The 19339-nt window shown below is 43.6% G+C and overlaps 1 protein-coding gene across 1 annotated transcript in view; it reads right to left on the minus strand.

Annotated features, from left to right (window-relative positions):
• Positions 1-19339, minus strand: part of Pde11a (phosphodiesterase 11A) — a 348364-nt gene that overhangs the window by 70832 nt on the left and 258193 nt on the right. Inside the window, exons 11-13 of the mRNA XM_028880604.2 lie at positions 17170-17316; positions 16668-16775; positions 324-433 (exon numbers count right to left, since the gene is read on the minus strand). Coding sequence (XP_028736437.1) covers positions 324-433; positions 16668-16775; positions 17170-17316 — 365 coding nt within the window. The remainder of the gene's footprint in view (positions 1-323; positions 434-16667; positions 16776-17169; positions 17317-19339) is intronic.

The raw sequence follows: 19339 nt of genomic DNA on the forward strand, positions 1-19339 counted from the left end.
TAGCGGGTCCAAGCAGCTTGTCATGCCACAGAGGCAAATAGGCTGAGAGGAGAAGAACAGGACTTTGCAAACCTGAGCTCTGCTCTCTGACTGAGGTCAGCAGAGACAGGGCAAATCCACAAGCATGACGTGAAGGGCGAATTTGCAATTAAAAGAAGGATAGGGAATTATAAAGATGGATGGGCCCCATGACATGCATGCCCAAGCCTGCGTGGCCTTGGCCTCTGAGGCCAGAAATTAATGCTTTACTCTTTAGCACTGGCCACCTTTGGCTCTGAAAAGAAAGGCAAATGCATTAAAATCATGACAATTAGAACACTTACTTAGCTTGGAAGGCGTTGTTGGTTCCTCTGTGGTCGAGGTCATGACACAGGCATCCCACGATCACCGCTAAAATCTCCACCTCGGTCAGAATCTCTTGAAACCCAGCAGTCTGGGAAGAAGGGGACAATGGCAAGTCAGTGCCAGGGGCAGGGAGGCCGGGGAAACTCGGTCAGCTGAGCAACCATCAGCTGGTTTCATGCCCACACCATTTATGGAAATGATTAATTGTCACCCTCTTCGACGACAGTACGCCGGGTGGTCATTTGCTTAGCCTAAGGTCCCCATGGTGAGGGGTTCGCTGGCTGTCACATCAAGACAGAGGTCCGTCAGCTTCGTTCCTTTCTGTAGAGAGGAGGTTGTGTTCTCCACCCCGACAGTTTGGGCAAGACCCAGGGTGAAGAGTGCTTTGCCATTGCACACAGTACGATAGGCATTGCATTTGGAGGTAGGGGGAGATGAAGGGACCCTCAAAACTGGAAAACTCTGGCCCCTGGCTGCTACTTGGACGAGAGTCGGCAAACACAATCAAACCTTCCTTTATAGCAAGTGGAGGGACAGAGAAGTACTCAGATTGGTGCGGGATGACGTTCTAGAATTATCTGACAAACCTCTTAATCTGTATTGAGTCGGCAGACAGATTTGAAAGCATACAGGTAAATGCTGGAAACTGGGCGTTGGCTGAGGAATCGACAGCCAGGACTGAGAGTCAAGAGGAGAGTACGTGATCTCCGGGTCTTTGTTTCTGACCCCAGGAGCTGTGTGCAGTGTGTGGCTGGGGTGTACTTCCTCCTGGAGGCAGTTGGATATCATTATGGGCACGAGAACAGCACCCGTTCTCTGGCTCCAGGTGGCCCTTTCACTAGTTTGGAGGAGGAAACGCACCTTCGGGAGAAAGGTCTGTGGGCCCTCTCCACCCGAGGCCTTGTGCCCCTCCCACGTCACAGTCTAAGTCTCCGGTTCCATTACTTATTAAATTCTTTATCAGAGGGTAGGAGGAGGGGAGTCAGCTTGAAATTACTTTTCAGGTATGTTTCTCCTCCAGGGATCTCGGATTACCGGCTAATACCTGTAAGACTCTTTTAGGGCAATGAGAACTTTGTTCTTTAATTAGTTGTGGTTTTAATAGAGAAAGTACTGAGTGATGGATTCCTGGATTGACAATTTTATGTCTCAAAACTGATTTGGTTCCTTGGCTAGATTTGGAAACACATACGACATCACTTACACAACACATGGGAATGGTAATAAACTGTCTGGGGCTATGGAGTACTCCCTGCCAAAGCTTGTGGGCTCCCTTCATTTTAAAACTTGTTGGATAGTAGTTTTTGTTTATTTTATTACCTGTAATAGTTTTTTGAAACCATACTAAGAAACCTAAAGCCAAAACTCTGTAGTCCCTCATTGTTCATATTTCCTGATTCCCAAAGGCAACCAAATTCATTTGTTTAGCTAAGTTGGTGACATTTTTACCATATTGCTACACAATATACATACGTTTTCGCCCTTGATAATTCACCAAATACTTACACAGTTTTGTTACTATATGTTACTATAAATTCCCCTAAGAGTTTTCAACTGCTCAACCTACTTAGTATTTTTACCAGTCTTATGAGGTAATAGCTATTATTATCCCCACTTACAGATGGGGAAATTGAGTCACAAAGAGGCTCCATCTTGTGCCTAAAGGCTCACAATTAATGCAGGGAAGAGAAGAGCACACTCCTACATCCCCCCTTCCCCCGCCCCCAAGTGTGCCTTGAAACATTGATGGTGTAGTGGCAGATGAGAGGTGATGGTCCCCAACATTTCCCCTCCATTCCCAGCATAACCCATGCCCAGAACTTTCCTCATGATCACCCTAGAAATGCTACCCACTGCCCAGCCAACAAGTACACAATGACTGTTTTCTTAAATACTTTGATTTCCTGGAGTTTAGATTTCTTTGAAACAGCTATGCCTTTCCATATCCTACATGACTTTATGAAATGTCTGTTAAGTAATTTTGAAGAGAATCAAACATTTCACACTTCCTGTATGATCTTTTTGTGTGCTGGAGGTAGCCAGGTCTGGCTTGTCCCCTCTCAGGGCTTCTGCTTTTCCCTCCTGGGATGGCCTCTTATGTCTGCATTTCATGCCTTTCCTCAATTTCTACCTCACTTTGCAGGAACACATCTGCCAGCCTTCATGAGAAAGTGTGTCCATTTCTTGGGGAGCCAGTTATTCTAAGGCGCTGCCTGACTGGGATGGGGTGGGGGGACTTTACTCTGTTTTCACACTCAACTGTTAGTTTGCCTAACAATTCTGGGGGGAAATAATTGCTCTCAGAATTCTAAAAGACTAGCTACCTTATGGTCTAGTTTGTAAAGTTGCTTTTGGGAAGAATATGCTATTCTTATTCCTAATATTTTCTGTGTTAGTTTGCTTCTGAATCTCCTTTTCATTCATGGTGTTCAGTAATTTCAGAAAGATATGATTAGTTCAGGATTTTCTTCTCATTCTGTTTACATTGTAAATCTAATCTGCAGGTTCTTTTTCTCCAGCACAGCGTTCCTCAAATCTTTTTGTTGTTTCTCTTCATTCTATTTTTATTATGTTTATTTTTTTATTTAGCTTTTACATGTGTGTACATGTATGGGTGTGCCATGGGGTGAACGTGGCGGTCACTCTCAGGAGTCTGTTCTCTTTTCCTGCCATGTGGACACAGTGGACTGAACTCAAGTTTTCAGGCTTGGCCACAAATGCCCTTCCTTGCTGAGCCGTCTCTCTGGCCCTTCAATATTTTTTCCTGTCCTGTATGAGTTGAGTATATAATAGGTTGAGTATCAGTTCTATTATTTTTTTAAGATCTCTTTTCTTCCATTTCCTGTATAGACTATTCTTTCTTTCTAGGAGTTTTAAATTTATAAGCATTTTCTCTGCTCCTTTTTATAATCCCACCTGGTCTTCTCCCACAGATGTATTAACTCTTTTCCTACCCTGCTGAAGAAATTAATAACATTTCTGATGTTTTCTTCCGTTCCTTTGAATTTCCTGCATCCTCTGAGCCCTTTCTTTCTTTGTGTTTCCTTAAATGTCTTTTTTTTTTAAAAAAAAGATTTATTTACTTATTTATTTATTAATGTATACAGTGTTTTGTCTGCCTGTATGTCTGCAGGCCAGAAGAAGGCACCAGATCTCATTACAGATGGTTGTGAGCCACCATGTGGTTGCTGGGAATTGAACTCAGGACCTTTGGAAGAACAAGCAGTGCTCTTAACCTCTGAGCCATCTCTCCAGCCCTCCTTAAATGTCTTTTGATGACTGTGCACACGTGGAAATGCAGGAATCTGAGGCTTACCCTGCACCAGGGTGAGTGTGAGGCAAGGCCTGCAGGTTGCTAGGCCTTACCGTAGGGTGACCAAATGTCTGACTGATCTTTCACTGAAGATCCCCAAACACTAGATCTAAACCCACATCTCTGGACTCTCCTCCGGTCTGGTGCCTAGAACAACAATGTAAACACGGAACAAAAAGGAGCTGAAGGTTCACACCCAGGAGGCTGCAGGCTTTCAGGATTCTCTACTCTGCATATCTTGTCTTCTTGGTGGCATCCTCAACGATGGTGCTTTTTTTTCTCCTGCAAATACTCTGGTTCCTGAACAGGTTGCAGTAAGAGCAAATCTTCAACTATGTAGAGGGGACTCCCCATGTCATCGTCACCCCACCACTGTATCCTATTTTGTGACCTCTGAAGTCTCTAGTTCCCAAGCCTTGGCAGGTCTGGGGAAACTGTTCTCATGTACGTCCCTTCTCCCGCCACCTCTGCCCTGAAGGCAGAGGGCTGGACCTTGTTCTTTATTGATGAGTCATAAACTATCCTTCTCTCTCTATTTTCTGCCTCTGTCGCTGGGAGTTTTCACACAGTAACCTTTTATTTTCCCCTTCTCTTAAAATTCGGTACCTGGCTCTAAAATTATTTATATCACTGATACTTTTGAGAATTTAATGAGATACGTGAACTCTCTTTCTATAAAATCTTACGATTTCATGTGACTCCAAGGCTCTGCAGCTCATCACTGGACCCTTAGAATAAAGAATCCCCGAGGTTCGGCATCCACACAGCCGCACAGGCGTATTTGCCTCTCTGACTGTGGTACCTGAGTTAGTGAAGCGACACCTAGCTCTTGACTGTGATTTAAAGCTGCCTGGTAAATGGTTTCTGAGAATCATCAGGCCTGAAAAGTGTCCACCTGCCGCTAAGTTTCTATTTGCTCCTCCCCGTCCTCATCCATCTTCCTTCCCTCGCATCCATTCAGACCTACATTTACCCATATTGAGTAGAAGGAGTCAGCTGCCTGCTGAAGATAATATACTTTCAAAAAGAAAACAGAGAAGCAGGGGAAGTATGTCTTGATGTATTTATTTCTTGACTCTCACTTATTATTTTATTTTCAAATAAAATTATGTCCCTCCTCAATAATTATGACTTCTCTTGACTTTTGTGTTAATATATCTTCTCACTTGCCCTCTCTCACGGTGTGTATCAGAAATACAAGCAATAAATACAATATGTCTAAGTGAGGAGACAATCAGATGCGTATATCTAATCCTCAAGTCACCTGTTAAGGAAGGCTGTGTTATCACCCTTTGACCCAGCCTCCAGTGGCAGCCTTTCGAGGGGCTGACATGTTTTCTGGGACAATTCTTTCCCTACCTCCTAGAGCATACAACACTGAGGACTTTGAAGTACCCAGATCAGTAAGATTCCTTCTCAGGTTCTGCTAGGCCACCAGTGAGTTTCTGTCGGTAGCCAACGTAAGGATCTAAGGCCGTTAGAGCGTGTCTCCATTGTGAAGCTGACTCTGTGTAGCTGTGAATGCAGGACGATCACAGACAAAGAAAGTGGCTGTCACAGTGGGTCCGCTGAATTCGAACAGTTACAAAACACGACACATGTCGTATCAGCCCTAGGTGCTGCTGTCGAGGAGTTTTTCACTGAACGGCTGCTACGAGGTACTTGCTATGTAGCAAGCAATTGGAATGTTTGAGAAATTAGGCTTGAGGAAATACTAACAACGATTAATGCGGTCATAGTGCTCAGTGTGTGCCAAGCACGCTTCTAAATATGCCAGTTTCACGAACCCTTACGAGAACCCTCTAGGTAGATGCTATTCTTATCTTCCTAACAGAAGTGCCAGATAACATGTCTGAAGTAGCAGAGGTGGGACTAGACCCCAGACAACCTGGCTCGTGAACCACCTCTACTGTGAGAGGACAGGGACAGACGTGCAGGTTTTAAGTGCCGTGGACAGCTGGTAGGGCTCTACAGAATCACCTGATACGTGCTTTATCCTCGAAGGGCACTGTTCTTGAGCGGCACCAGCTGGCCCTGCAAAGCCGTTTGACGTTCTCAGCCTAAACTTGCCTCTGTTGCCCCCAGATCAACCCGATAGCACACATGATTTTGCAAATGAGACTCGATAGAAAACAAAGATCTGAGAGCAGATATGAAACAGCCCACTTTTATAACATGTCTACTACATGCACAGGAGACAGCTGACTGGACATCATCAGGAAGTCAGCAGTCCAGTGACAAAACTTTACTTTGTGTCAAAAAAGCCACAAAGAACACTTATTCATTAAAATTTATATACCCTGTATATTTTCAGACCTTTTTTTTTTAAAGAAAAAGAAAATTTTATTTGTAATTTCAAAGGTTTTGGGTACAATCATTTTGTTTTTTTAAAAAATGTTTTAATAGAAAATAGTAAAGAAATAGCTTATACTGAATTTTAAAATGCAGATATTTTTGTAACCAAACTATTCTTGGTCTGAATTAAATGGTGACATTCTGAAAAGTGTCCTTAGCAAATTGAGTGTCTGCACCAGCCCCGGCCAAGGGAGAGTGCCGTAGAGATCATGGTCCTAGTCTTTGCCGGCCCGAGTTGCACATACAGCCCAGTCATGTCCAGTCATGTCGAGAGCCTGGCCACCAGTCAACTGGTTCTTGGAGATCCTGCAACGTGGAGGAGCGCAATAGCGGAAATGACCGGCCATCTTCGCTTCGCTTTTGAAGACAGCACACCATGCCTTGCAAATCTTGTCCTGTTTGCATCCCGGAGGTGCCCAGTCACATGGAGTCTTCAGTCCCTGACTCAGTTCGGCACTTTCTCCTTCTCCTCTCATGGACAAGGAAAGCAGAGAGTCCCACCCAGACCAGTCCAAGGGGTTTGAGAGGCAGGAAGTTCTGCTCTCCATATCCCTGCTCCTGGGCAACACGTTCTAACAGATACTTAGAGGCTTGAGTTCGCAAGTCCTGTGAGTGGAAGCAGCGAGGGAGAAGCCGCTTAGCAAGAAGCCGGGAGCTTCTCTTGGGTTTTAATTCTAGTACCCAGAGGGCTGACAGTCACTATCCAGAGCCTTCCTTTGGTTTGTTGTTACATTTACTTTAGCCCAAGCCACTTGGAAGGCTTCTTTGTAAATACCCTAGATAAGGTGCTCATGTCTTCCAAACAGATGTCCCAAGATGCCCAGTGGAGGTTGGCCCACATCTGCTAGAGCACCTCTAATGTGAGGAATCTATCTGTAAGGGAGACTTCCCAACAGCATCCCTTGGCTCTGCAGGAAAGGTGCCTTCAGTGACACCTCCAGTCATATCTCAGTCATGGGTGGAGCAGAGTGGTGAAAAATCGTTCAGGACCACGCTTGGGTTTGCATTTGCTGCAAGCCCTACACCCTACTGGCTGGGATTCTTGTCTTGCTTGCTTCATGAGGCAATGGCGACCTCTCAGTACGGGCCCTAAGGGCAAGCGGGGGAGTGTCAAGCTGTTTGATACGCTCCAGTCCATGACATCAGGCAGAGGATTTTCTCAGGCTTTACAGCGGCAGCGACTTCTCTTGGTAACCAGCAGGGTTTCTGAGTAGGCTTGGTGGCTGCCTGCTATAGCTGGCCTGCTTTTTAAAGTTTCTGAGTAGGCTTGGTGGCAGCCAGAGATTGTGTGGAGTGAAAACACCGAGAGCAGAAAGAGCAGCCGTCACCCACAGTCCTCAAAGGAAGGGAAGAGGCCAAACTATCTCACCGACGGTCAGTGGCCAGACCCCTTTGGTGTCCACAGCGTTGACTGCTGAGCTGAAAAAGAGGCCTGTCAGCCTGTCTTGAGACCAGATGTTTCCACAGCAGTCAGGGGACTGCCACCAGCACTGACATGCCGCCCTCTCCATGATCCCAGCACAGGGATCCTATGCCGCTTGCCTTCGTGGTCCGAGGGAGTGGGATAGTTTTGATTGCATTTGCTTTTCTTCTGAAGATGAACATGGTCAAGTAATTACTTGGCAATAATAAAATATTGATTTAAGCACACAGTGACTCTCCTTGCCAAACTCAGTCCTGGTAGACTTTAGTCTATTCTGGAATGATTTTCTTCTACATCTGGGAATTTCAAAACATACTTAGTTAGTACCAGATTCTACACCCCAAGGCGTGTATGGGGCCAATGGTGATTGTTGCCTTCAAATAATGTTGCAAATGCTTATCCAGGCAAGTATCAGAAAGGAGAAGTACAAAAACCCAGTGATGTGCCTTATAAAATTCTCATGTTGAGTAGATGTTTAGTGCATAAATGAAAAAAATTTTAGGTTGATTTTATCTATTATATTTAGGTTTTTTCCCCCACCACTTCTAAGACTTAATGTTTAACTTATCACTATACTTATGACTATACTAGAAAAATATTTTGGAACTATAAGAACATTAAAAATAGAAGACTATAATGAATGCCATGCACACATTGCCTAACTTCAGTGGAATCTGTGTTTTGTAGTCTTTCTCCATCTGTACATTCAATTACCTTGTTTAGTCCATTTGAAAGAACGTTTCAACAAAACTATCTGGCATCAGTCAACATTCTTTTTTTTTTAAGACAAGGTTTTGCTATGTATCCCTAGACTGGCCTTGAACTCACAGCAATCCTCCTGCCTCAGCCTCCCCTAATGCTGAAATCACCTATGTGGGCTGGCAATGCTCGTTCTTCTATTCGCAGGAAGTCCTGATGTGGTCATGCAAACATCAGTCCACATAGTTCTTTTTTGATAAAACATGCAGAAAGAGGGAAAGAATGGTACAAGGAAAATCCCTAAGTACCACAGTGAGACTTAAACTCTGTCTCGAAAAACCAAAAAAAAAAAAAAAAAAAAAAAAAAAAAAGACTAATGCACCAGTTAAAGGGGAAAGCTCAAGGAACCGAGGCTTCTCCTTGGATTTAGATACACAATAAACCACGCATTTTACAAAGAAGCAAAGGAAGAGGACTATTGGATTCCCAAAGCCTGGTCTTTTAACACTAAGAATGTGTGTCTTTAGATTTCAGGGGACTTGTTCAGAAACACAGTTTGTGTTTTATTTATGATAAATTCCGAGTGAGCACAATAATGTCACAGATTTTTGAGCACACACAGAGAGATCACTTGGTGCATATTAATTGTGTGGAAAGCCAGGTCTCTCAAAGCTCCCAACAGACTCAGGTGATAGATTTCAAGACCATGGGGACTCTCCAAAGCTTGCTCCAAATTTTATTTTTCATCATTGAATCAGGATTAAATATGAGACCCATGAAAATTGAAAAGTTTTTAAAGCCCCTAACTTAACACCCTTAGGTGCCAGGTTTCAGTCCCAAGAAAGTGCCACTAGCATGTCAAACAGTGCGGAAAATGGAAGCTGTGATAAATGACAGTGCCTGGGCTGCTGGGTCTCTCTGACCTGAAGGATTTGGCTGGCGTCATAAAACACAAATCGACAGATTAAGCAGTTTACCAACACCATAAAAAACTCAAGAATAAACTCACTTAAAAAAGAAAAAGGAAAAAAGAAAAAGTATTGTAAGCAGCAATTCCAACCCCCAGACGGCATGCATTTCCTTACAAGCCCGTGTCCCGGAGCCAGGGCTTACAGTTTGGAGCTAACGCCAGACACGATTACGTCCGTACACTTTTACAATTTACATGTCCTGAGAAAAATACCCAGTGCAGGCTGATGGTGCAGGAGAATTTATTTTCACTAGAAAGGGAATGACTCATAACTCATGAATGGCAGTGCTTAAAATGAGTTATGGAGGTGATTCTCCTGTGAGAGGAAATGGATTGGACGATCCTTCTGCTCTATTGTATGTTTGGCTACTAGCACACCAGGTTCTTAATTACGTGTGGACTTGCTTTTCGTCTTTTATGAAATAAATGTGAATAAAGAGAACGTTAGCTAGAAACATGGAAGGCCTAATTGGGGCTCTGGAATGCAGGTGGGAGAATAAAAATAAAAGCCTTTTCACGTGCCTAAAGAGCAGGGGTCTTAAATGCTACTGAATCACTGCGTCCAACCGGTCAATTCCATTGACGGTTTATCGTGCCCATAGCTGATGTTCTGCTGAAATATTAAGCTCCACTCCTTCCCTAAATACAAAATTTGCCATACATTTACTTTACTTCTACATGAAGATTTAAGTGTTTTTAACGTGCAAATTTCATTATACTAGTACAGCAATAGCTATATAACATATAGCAATTATGTTAAGGTAAGTGTAACTATTTATACTGGCAAAGTGGTGCCAGGGAAAATTCTATTTGGAGATCTCAAGCGTGATTATCATTTACTTTAGTATAGCCGGTCACAGAACAGAACATCAAGAACTTATTGTACCCTGCAATGTCAGAATCGGTAAAGGCATATGATTCTGTCATGATGAGGACTGTGGTTGCTGGAATGTTTTATTTAACAACTGGATGGCCCTGTCCTTCCCAAGGGGGAAGCAAAGAGTTCTAATTGCGCTCCTGAGATTCCTGTTGGAAGAAATTTTTGACTTCAGAGATCAAGGACTTATCTGATAATGGCAGTCAGCAGATGACAGGGGACTCTCCAGCTTGAGAACAGGACAAATTTCCCCCTACATGTTCCTCCTGCGCTCCACTTTGAATTATCAATAAAATGGTGTGGCTGGCCCCCCAAATAACCTTGTTGACAACACAAAGATGGACTAAAGCACACCACCTCCACACTAAAGATTTAAGATTTCCCGGTAAATGTCAGGAGGTGTCAACGTGTGTGCTGTGACACTCGGTTATTATTAGTGTTTAACTGCGGCTCCCCACATAGTGCCATGCTGCCAGTACCACCATAAATTTTAATGTGATCACATGCTCTTTCTCCTTCATATCTAGTGAGTTCTGCAAGATCATAATATCCTATATGAACCCTAGCTGAACCTTAGCGTGATTCGATGAAAGCAAGGTTCTGAGAGATGAGAACTGTTCGTCATCTTATAGTGCTTAAAAACAAAACAAAAACAAAGCTCTGGGCACTGGGCAACACAGTTCTTTAAATAATATTGTCCTAAACTAAATTCACTCAATTCAATTAATCTTTATTGAGCCCCTCCAAGAAGCAAGGCAGTGCCTGAAGCGCTAATGAGTCTGTTTCTAGGACAGTAAAGAATCCTGACTCCAAGGAAACCTTCCTTCCCCCCTGGGAAAATCTGTCGGAGAGCACATATCATTTATAATCCTCCACCCCCAAAAGTATCCCTGTAACTTAGACATCAAGACATGCCTGGAGTTTACAGACTACAAGCTAAAATGGTCCGTTCCCGTATCTGGTTTACACTGTGAATTCAGGGCAGACACAGCCATCATCTTCCATCACACATGTGCATAGTGGGATTGTATTCCCTTCTACTTACATAAATAAGGAGAATTTGTATAGGTACTGTGGATTTATAGGTTTTTATTCTCCGTTTTAGTCATAGATGATGACAGCGTTACCTAGTCATAAATTACATTTATTAGAGGAAGCCAAAACTCAGTGAATTTTAACTATATAGGGATCTCTTGAAAACAAAAGATAACCTTGAAGCTTTGACCCCACAATTTTTTAAATTTCCAGCCAGGTGCACAGAACAAATAAGTAAGTGACCAGTGGGGTCCCAGGTGAACTAAATGTCCATCAAAATCCATATCAAATTGCTTGTCCCATAAAGTTCTCCTTTGTTTCTTTCAATTTCTAATGAGCTAAAATGATTTGGTTTCCTAAACACGAGCCTGGAGGCTTCTGCAAAACCATTCTGAGTCAATAATCTTATTTTCTCTGTGAGATACAGGCTAGGAAATTGGTGTATATATTCATAATTTGAGTGTCCCATTATTTGTGGACCAAAATCTGCTCAGCAGTGACACATAGCTGTGCACCTTCCCATTTTCCCAGACAATGGGTTTAGGAAAATGCACAACCAGGTTTCAAGTCACAGGGAGAAGGCAAGATTGATTGCTCATGCTAACGCACGTGGGTCAGGAGGCAGTCATAAAACAGGCCATCCTCACAGAAGACTGCGACCGACCAGCTTTGTTGGTGAGTATTCTAAGGAAAACATTCATTTTGCACTGGGCTGTGTGCCTTAGTGTCTCTCATGCCAGAAGAAAGGAAGCACTTTCAGGGAAGGTTGGTCAAGGTTTAATCGCGCCCCCCCCCCAGCCCCCAACACACACACCTCTGTTTTCCAGAGATTGGCTGGGAAACTTTGCCTTGGAGTGCCATCTAGAGGAAATTTCTGTATACACAGGGCATTCTCTTTTGGCTTTGTGATCCAGACTGAACCAGATGATTGGGCTATAGTAAAAAAATTTCCTTCCTTCCTTCCTTCCTTCCTTCCTTCTTTCCTTCCTTCCTTCCTTCCTTCCTTCCTTCCTTCCTTCCTTCCTTCTTCCTTTCCTTCCTTCCTTCCTTCTTCCCTTCCTTCCTTCCTTCCTTCCTCCCTCCCTCCCTCCTTCCCTCTCTCCCATTTTTGGCAGAGGTAACCCCAGCAGTTGGGGGGTAGAGGCTAGGGGATCAGAAGCTCAGCATAAAGCAAACAGAAACCAGGGAAGCGAAAAGGGATGGAGGATGGGGGTGGAGAGGGCGCCCTGGAGACGGAGATAATAGAACACAGATGCTATGTAGGCAGGAATAGGGAAATGGGGGGTTTAACTGGGAAGAGAGGAAGGAGAGAGATACAGAGGGAGAGGAGGGGAGGAGGATAAATAACATGAAGGATGTTTGAACAAGTCATAGGGAAACATTATTTTTATGCTTATTTAAAATAACCACACATACGTGTGTGTGTGTGTGTGTGTGTGTGTGTGTGTGTGTGTGTATGTGTGTGTGTCCATATATACTCAGTTTAAATGCAGTTATGCTACTTGGAGCAGTAATGCTCTTTCAGGGGCATTGGACTCAAAGAAAACCCCCAGTACCAGGCATGGGAAACTTGCTCTCCAGTTGTTGGCCGGGGCAGGTGTCGAAGAGACTACCCTACCCATTCTATATAGCTTATTGGCATTGCTTTTGGTTGCCTCCCAGAACTTGTAGGTGGGACCTGTTGCTGAAGATACTACTTACTTCTGACACAGTTCTTGGAGGACTCCAGCTAGAACTGACCAGGAAGCCTACACCCTGAAAACTAGTTCTCATAGTGTCTGAAAGTGCTACGCAAGTTGCCAAAGCAAATCCACTAATCAACAGTGCCACCTAGCTGTTAAGCCTCCCAACCACACAATGACCAAAATGTGGCAAAATATCCTCTAGGGTGTGGTAGTGGCACTGATATCTTGGAGGTAACCAACAGCTGTCTACTTGGATTTCTGTCCTGCTCAGGAGGAGGGCATTCATGTTTGGTACTGTAAACCTAGCCAACTGCTCATGGCTGGTGGGGTCATGGACCCTGTCGGAGAACCTAGTATGGCTACTTTCCCAAACCAATATAATTCCTAACTGTATTCTAAATATGTGCGTGTTCTTATCCCGACAGGTATAGCTCTCACTCCCCATCGAGGAAGCTTCTTTTTGCATTAGATGAAGATTATTAGATGAAGATTATTACAAGAATCCACAAGTGGTCCAAATGGAAACAACAGACCATGGGGTGCCCAACCACAACTGATACATCGACAACACAACTCCTCCACCTAAGGCTCAGGGAACATCTCGGAAGAGGGTGCAGGAAGATTGCAAGAGCCAGAGAACCAAGATGTCTGCTGTGAGATTGTGTCTTCTATATATGACGGGGAGGCCACACCCACGAAATGTCAATGATATGGCTGCCTAAACAAGATCTACATAATGACAACACCCGTGCCATTTTGTCAGTATGGATGGGGAGATCTCACAAGGCTCCACCCCTAGATGAAGAGCTACAGGCAGATGAAGGCTTCTGAAGAGAGGGAGAAGCAGTCTCCTCCAGGGATGAGCTCCTGATAGATTACCCAACCCCAGCTGGTCAGCCCCAAACATACACACATAGCAACAACATCAGATGGAGCCAGCAAACTGACATATAACTGTAATTGATTGTGTAATCATAATTATGCAACTAAAGAGGAGGTCATGGATTGGAAAGGGAGTAGGGGCAAGGGAAGTGTCAGAGGGTAGCAGGAGGGGTGGACATTATGTAAATACGGTGTTCCTGTGTGAAATCCACACACACACAAATTAAGTGAAAAAAAAAGATGCCAGGTTGGGAGGGGTGGGGAGTACCTCTGATAGGAGGTAGAAGGGGGAGTGAGAAGTGGATATATTCAAAATACGTTGTATCTATGCTTGAAATTCTCAAAAATAATAAAAACATTATGTTTTAAAAAAGAAGTTCAAGAGCATTGTCAGCTACACAGTTAGTTTAAGGCCAGCCTGGGCTACATGAGTCTCAAAAAAAAAAAAAAGACCCAAAACAAAACAAAAATCCAGATGAACAGAAAGGTTCAGTTTGGGTTCTAACTTGTCCCACAGAAATAAAATATGTGGTCCCTTGAATGGAGACAGAGTGTAAAAGGGAAACAGTGAACGACCTCAGCAGACTCTAGGGGTGTGTGCAGCTCTGGTGCCCACACAGACATAATGTGGGTCCCCTTCTGCCCCAGGAGATCATATGTCAGAAGCTAGATTTGTTTCTAACGTTGTCTTCATACATCCAGCAAAATCTTTGCCATCTCCAGAATTATTTTCTTGATTCAAAAAATTCTGCTTAACCAGATTTCCAAGATCCAGCTGGAAAAGACCCTTGTGTGAGGAAAACGAAAGTTGGCATTTCAGCCCCCTGTCATCCTTCACTAAGATCAGTGAAACGTAGGAGCAGAAAGTAACGACTCTTCCAGATGCCACCACGTAGTTCTGTGTGCGGGAGACTAAAATAATATCCACTGACATCTTCTTCCCAAACACTCCTTTCTGCACTGCGCCACCTCCCGCCCGCCTCCCCGGAGAACTTCAACAGTGAAGGCTTCTATTTTTGCAGCAGCATGAATACAAAAACAGAACGCAGACTTTTCCTAACAGAGACCCTCTTCAAGTTGCTGAGCAAACACAAAGCACCCTTAAAACACTCTGACAGGATGACGCCCCCAACTATTGGGGGTGGGGCATAACTGGAAAGCGCTACTTTTCTTACCCTACTTAAGAAGCATCAAGACTGTTGGTACTACAAAAACGTTCAGTGACGAAAGTTCAACATTCGTTCCTTTTCTTACCTGGGGGTGCACCATGACCCCACCACTGCCACCGGAAGTCTGTTTCCCCAGAAGTTTGTTACAAAAGACCATCTCTATCCTTGATATCAACAACTCACAGTGTCATGAACATCTCTATTTCCATTCTCTGAACAATACTTCTGCTTGCTTATTTTGGCAATTCCACAAATCCACAGGTTTCCCAAGATAACTAGTTAATAAGTCATTGCTTTCTGTGAGCCAGACTTGTGAGCTTTCCACACAGAAACTATTTGTCTACTGAGCTCTATTAGAGTTAAGCAAGACGAAGGTGTCTTTGTTTCCAAGCAATGTTGTCCATTGAGCAAGCAAGCCACATGAGGGAAAGTATTTTCCCTCCATAAGTAACTTCTTGGCTCTGATGGTGTACACAGTAGAAGGCAGAACCTGTCTGGCTTTCCCAGTCAGTCTGTCTCATCCTTAAGCAGAGGCGGACCCACACGAGTTCCAAAGCAGAAAGTGAAGATCCAAAGCAGAAAGTGAAGACCTTTTAATCTCATTTTATGCACACTTGAGTTGAAGCCAGTCCAACATACGCTGTTGAGAGTTGACTGAGTGTGTGACAGAGCACAGGTGTGCTGGGATGCAGAGGCACATGGGAACACACATGTGAATGTTGCAGAAGGAACGAGGAATTGTCTCTTTCCTTGGGTGGCTTAGCAGAGAATGAGAGATGGGGAACTCAAGACACACAGTAGAAATAGCTGTCCTACACTGGCACTGTGGGGGAGGAAGTAATTATTGATGTTTTGTGAGAAAGGGGAATGCTGTCGAAAAACTGGCATTGGATCAGTACCTTAAAGGTTGGGGAGAAGTTTAATGACTAGAGAACAGGGCGGAGATTTTCAGGAAGAGGCAGAATGGTCTTTGCCTATTTGGTCCAAAACAAAATGCATTTGACACAGAAGTCCCAATTTTGTGTCTAAATTTTAAGATGGGTACAAAGACACGAGGTATTTGTATTTATGTTGTAAGAATCCAGAACCCGTCATCTATTTTTTGCACAGTAAATATATTTATATATACACACACATGTCTATATATCTATACTTGTCTACATTACTAAGCAGTGGAGAACCAAACATATTTGAGTCAGATGCATTCTCCTTGGCCATTTAACAGTGTAAGCAGAAACCAGACCAACGCTTCTCACTAGCAAACGGGAACAAGTAGAGGGTTTTGTTTTGATCCTGGCCATCAACATTTGCTTTCAGAGCTAATCCAAAGGCTCTTTCTGGCCAGCTGTGCTGGTGGTCTCTATAAATCACACAGGCCTCCACCAATTGGCTAGAGCCCAAGGGACAAATAATTTCAGCATAGTGAGCTTCTGAACTCTGCATGTCTACTCTTACCCTTCCTTTTCCTGAGGCCTCACTGGGCATTTCCCCAAGCAAGTGTTCTTTCAGAATTCCATATTCTCATGGTCATGTTCATACACCCTCTTGGGTCTTTGAAGCAACTCAGTCTTATCCAGGGATTTCTCTGCCCTGTGACTCATCTCTAGTTCCTCCACAAAGAAATTACATGGAATCGTAGGGAGTAAGGATGGATGAGAAAAACCAGCTTACCACAGGAGAGCACTGAAGAGGTCCTAGTCTTCATTCTAGGGCAATACTCTCACTTTAAGGTGTTAAAGATTTTGTAGCTTTAAAGAAACTGTTGTCAAATATATAATACCCTAAACAAGACATATGTGGGTTGCCATGGAATAATTGTGGGGCATTTTTTCAATGAAACAGGAATATATGGGAGGAAGCTGGGGGTCCACACAGAGCGGACGGTGACCCTCCACCTTCCACAAACACACTTACAGTGAGCATGGCAAACATCAATTGGCACACATTGAAAGCATGTCTCCAGTTGTGGTAGAGAACCATCCGGTAGTTCTTCCTCACTGTCAGAAGCCATCTGCACAGGGTCTGAAACAGGAGGGGAGGCTGAGTTAGGGAGTGGTCAAGAGCACCCATTGCTCTGGTGGAAGATCGGGGTCCAGTTCACATCTTCAGCTCTGGTTTAAGGGTATCCAACAACCTCTTCTGACCTCCCTGGGTACCAGGCATGCATGTGGTGCACATTCTTGCACACGGCAAAACAGTCCTACGCATAAAATAAGACACATCTAATAAAGACATTTTCACGAAACAAAACCAAACCCTAAACCTCCACTGACTCTCTGTGAGATTCTCGTGGCACTTTCATGGGGTACACAGGCAGGGACCATCACCTACGTTGCATCTTTGGAAATCCTTTACTTCACAGTGGCTACAACACTCTGCCAGGTGCACTCCTTAGCGCCAACACAGAACGTCTTACCTCATAGTCAATTTTAAATTTCTGTACCATCCCCAGCTCCATGAACATCCGGAGAGCAGCTGTGATCATGGCATCAACATCAAGGGAAAAGTCATCAAAATGGATGTCATCGATGGCCAGTTCTGACACCAGAGGGATGTTGGCTGCCTACAGAATCAAAGACATAAGCCAAGACAAGTTCACTAGCTTTACCTAACCCTGGGTCCCACTCTCTCTTGCTTATCAGTGGTGCCACATAAATCAGGCCTGACCCGCACTTACACTCTGATACTGCTAAACTCTGAGCTATAAATGTCCTTTTGTTTCTGAGCAGCAAACGCCCAAGAACATGGAGGGGGGAGGGAGAGAAGGCAAGCTAATTAGAAGATAAAATATACACACTGATCTCTCTACAGAATTCAGAATATACTACTGTCTAGTTTACTGGAACTGTGGCCATACAATATACTCTGATGCAGACTGCTACATGCAGAAACATCTGGGTGGCCAGCAGCTATGAGCTTTATTTGCTTCTATGCAGAAGAGAAGGTGGGAATACACCGCTCTTCCTTGCTTCTTCCATTCTTGTATCCTGTACCTTGCAAAAATACCCTTTATTAAACATACATTCTGTATATTCAGAAGGAGGGGAAAGGGCAAACAGCTCATCTCTGGTACAAAACCTGCTGCACTGATAAAAGAGATGCTTAGAGAGTTAGCCCAGTTTCAGTTAAGAGATAAATTTTGCTATATGGTTTAGCAATATACAGGACGATTCTAATACTAGTCAGACATATTTACAATTTCCAAACACCCCTGTTAGGTGGCTGTCAATCAGTTATCCTGCACAAACCTAAAGGGGAGGGAATGCAAACCTTTGGAAATCGTTTTTATGCCAATTGGTTGGGTTTACCCTACCATTTGGGCCACTCTTGCTGTGTGTGTGGGGGTTGTTTTATGACTTTCAAGTTACCAGAGACCATTGTGTATTTGTGTTCCTAGTCTATTCGCTGGGTATAAATTACCCTGCGAGTAATTTATGCCCTGGAACTACTTTGGCTAAGCAATTAAATCCAGCTCTGGTCACTCCAGGCATTCCAGAAACCACATAATCAATCCTGCCTCTCCAACCCTGTGCTTTTCTGCAAAAGTTTATGTGCCTAAGCTGAAATACAAACACTGGCTATTCCCCACACTGTGGATGAGCGATGACCAAATCTATGTGTTGGGACAATTAAGCTTCCATTTTGAAGACTTTGCTTCTATCAAAAATTAATTCCTTTAGGCTTTACCAGATCATTTTAATATACCATTAGGTTTGCAGATACTAGATTCCTGGATTTAAATGGTAAGATTTGTGAAATTCACAGCAGTAGATAGCTGCTTGGTGTGTATGTGTCCCTGTGAAAGTGCCTTGTTTATTTATTTACTTTAACTTTTTCATCAAAGTTAGATAAATCTCTATCAGTTTTCTAAAAATAAGTGTACAAAATAATGGGTTTCATTATGAATGTCACACACGAGTGTCAAGTATTTTGCTCAAAGTCAACTCCTCTCCCATCTCTCTTGCTATTAGCCCTGTTCCTCTCCATGAATAGTCTCACATCCACATTAACGTTACACAAGTATCTGAATATACATCCCACAGATGAGCAAAGCCACACAATATTTGCCTTTCTGAGTCTGGCTTATTTTGTTTAGCATGATAATTCCCAGATCCATTTTATTTATTTATTATTTATTTATGTCTGTCTATTTATTTGCTTCAAGTGACACCATTTTATTTTTCTTTTGGTATTTGTGTGTGTGCCTGTTTGTGTGTGTGTGTTCGTGCACTCACACAAGTGTGTGCATGTGGAGCTAGGGCTTGACTTTGTGTCTCCCACTAGCACTAAAGTTACAGAGGTGCGCAGCTTCATGTGGGGCTGGGCATCTGAACTCAGGTCCTCATGTTCCCACAACAACTACTTATCCACTGAGCCATCTCCCAGTCCATCTTCCTTCTTCTTTCTGGCTGACCAACTCCACATCATCACATATCACTGTCTGCATGAACCGCATTTTATGTACGTTATTCTGCTGACAGGCATCTAGGTTGATTCCATATCTTGGCTATTGTTAACAGAATATCAATAAACACTGAGGCACCTGGATCTCTGCAGGATTAAACCATCAGTGTTGAAAGCAAATC

Source organism: Peromyscus leucopus, chromosome 4, assembly GCF_004664715.2.
Source record: "Peromyscus leucopus breed LL Stock chromosome 4, UCI_PerLeu_2.1, whole genome shotgun sequence".
Taxonomy (NCBI): Eukaryota; Metazoa; Chordata; class Mammalia; order Rodentia; family Cricetidae; genus Peromyscus; species Peromyscus leucopus.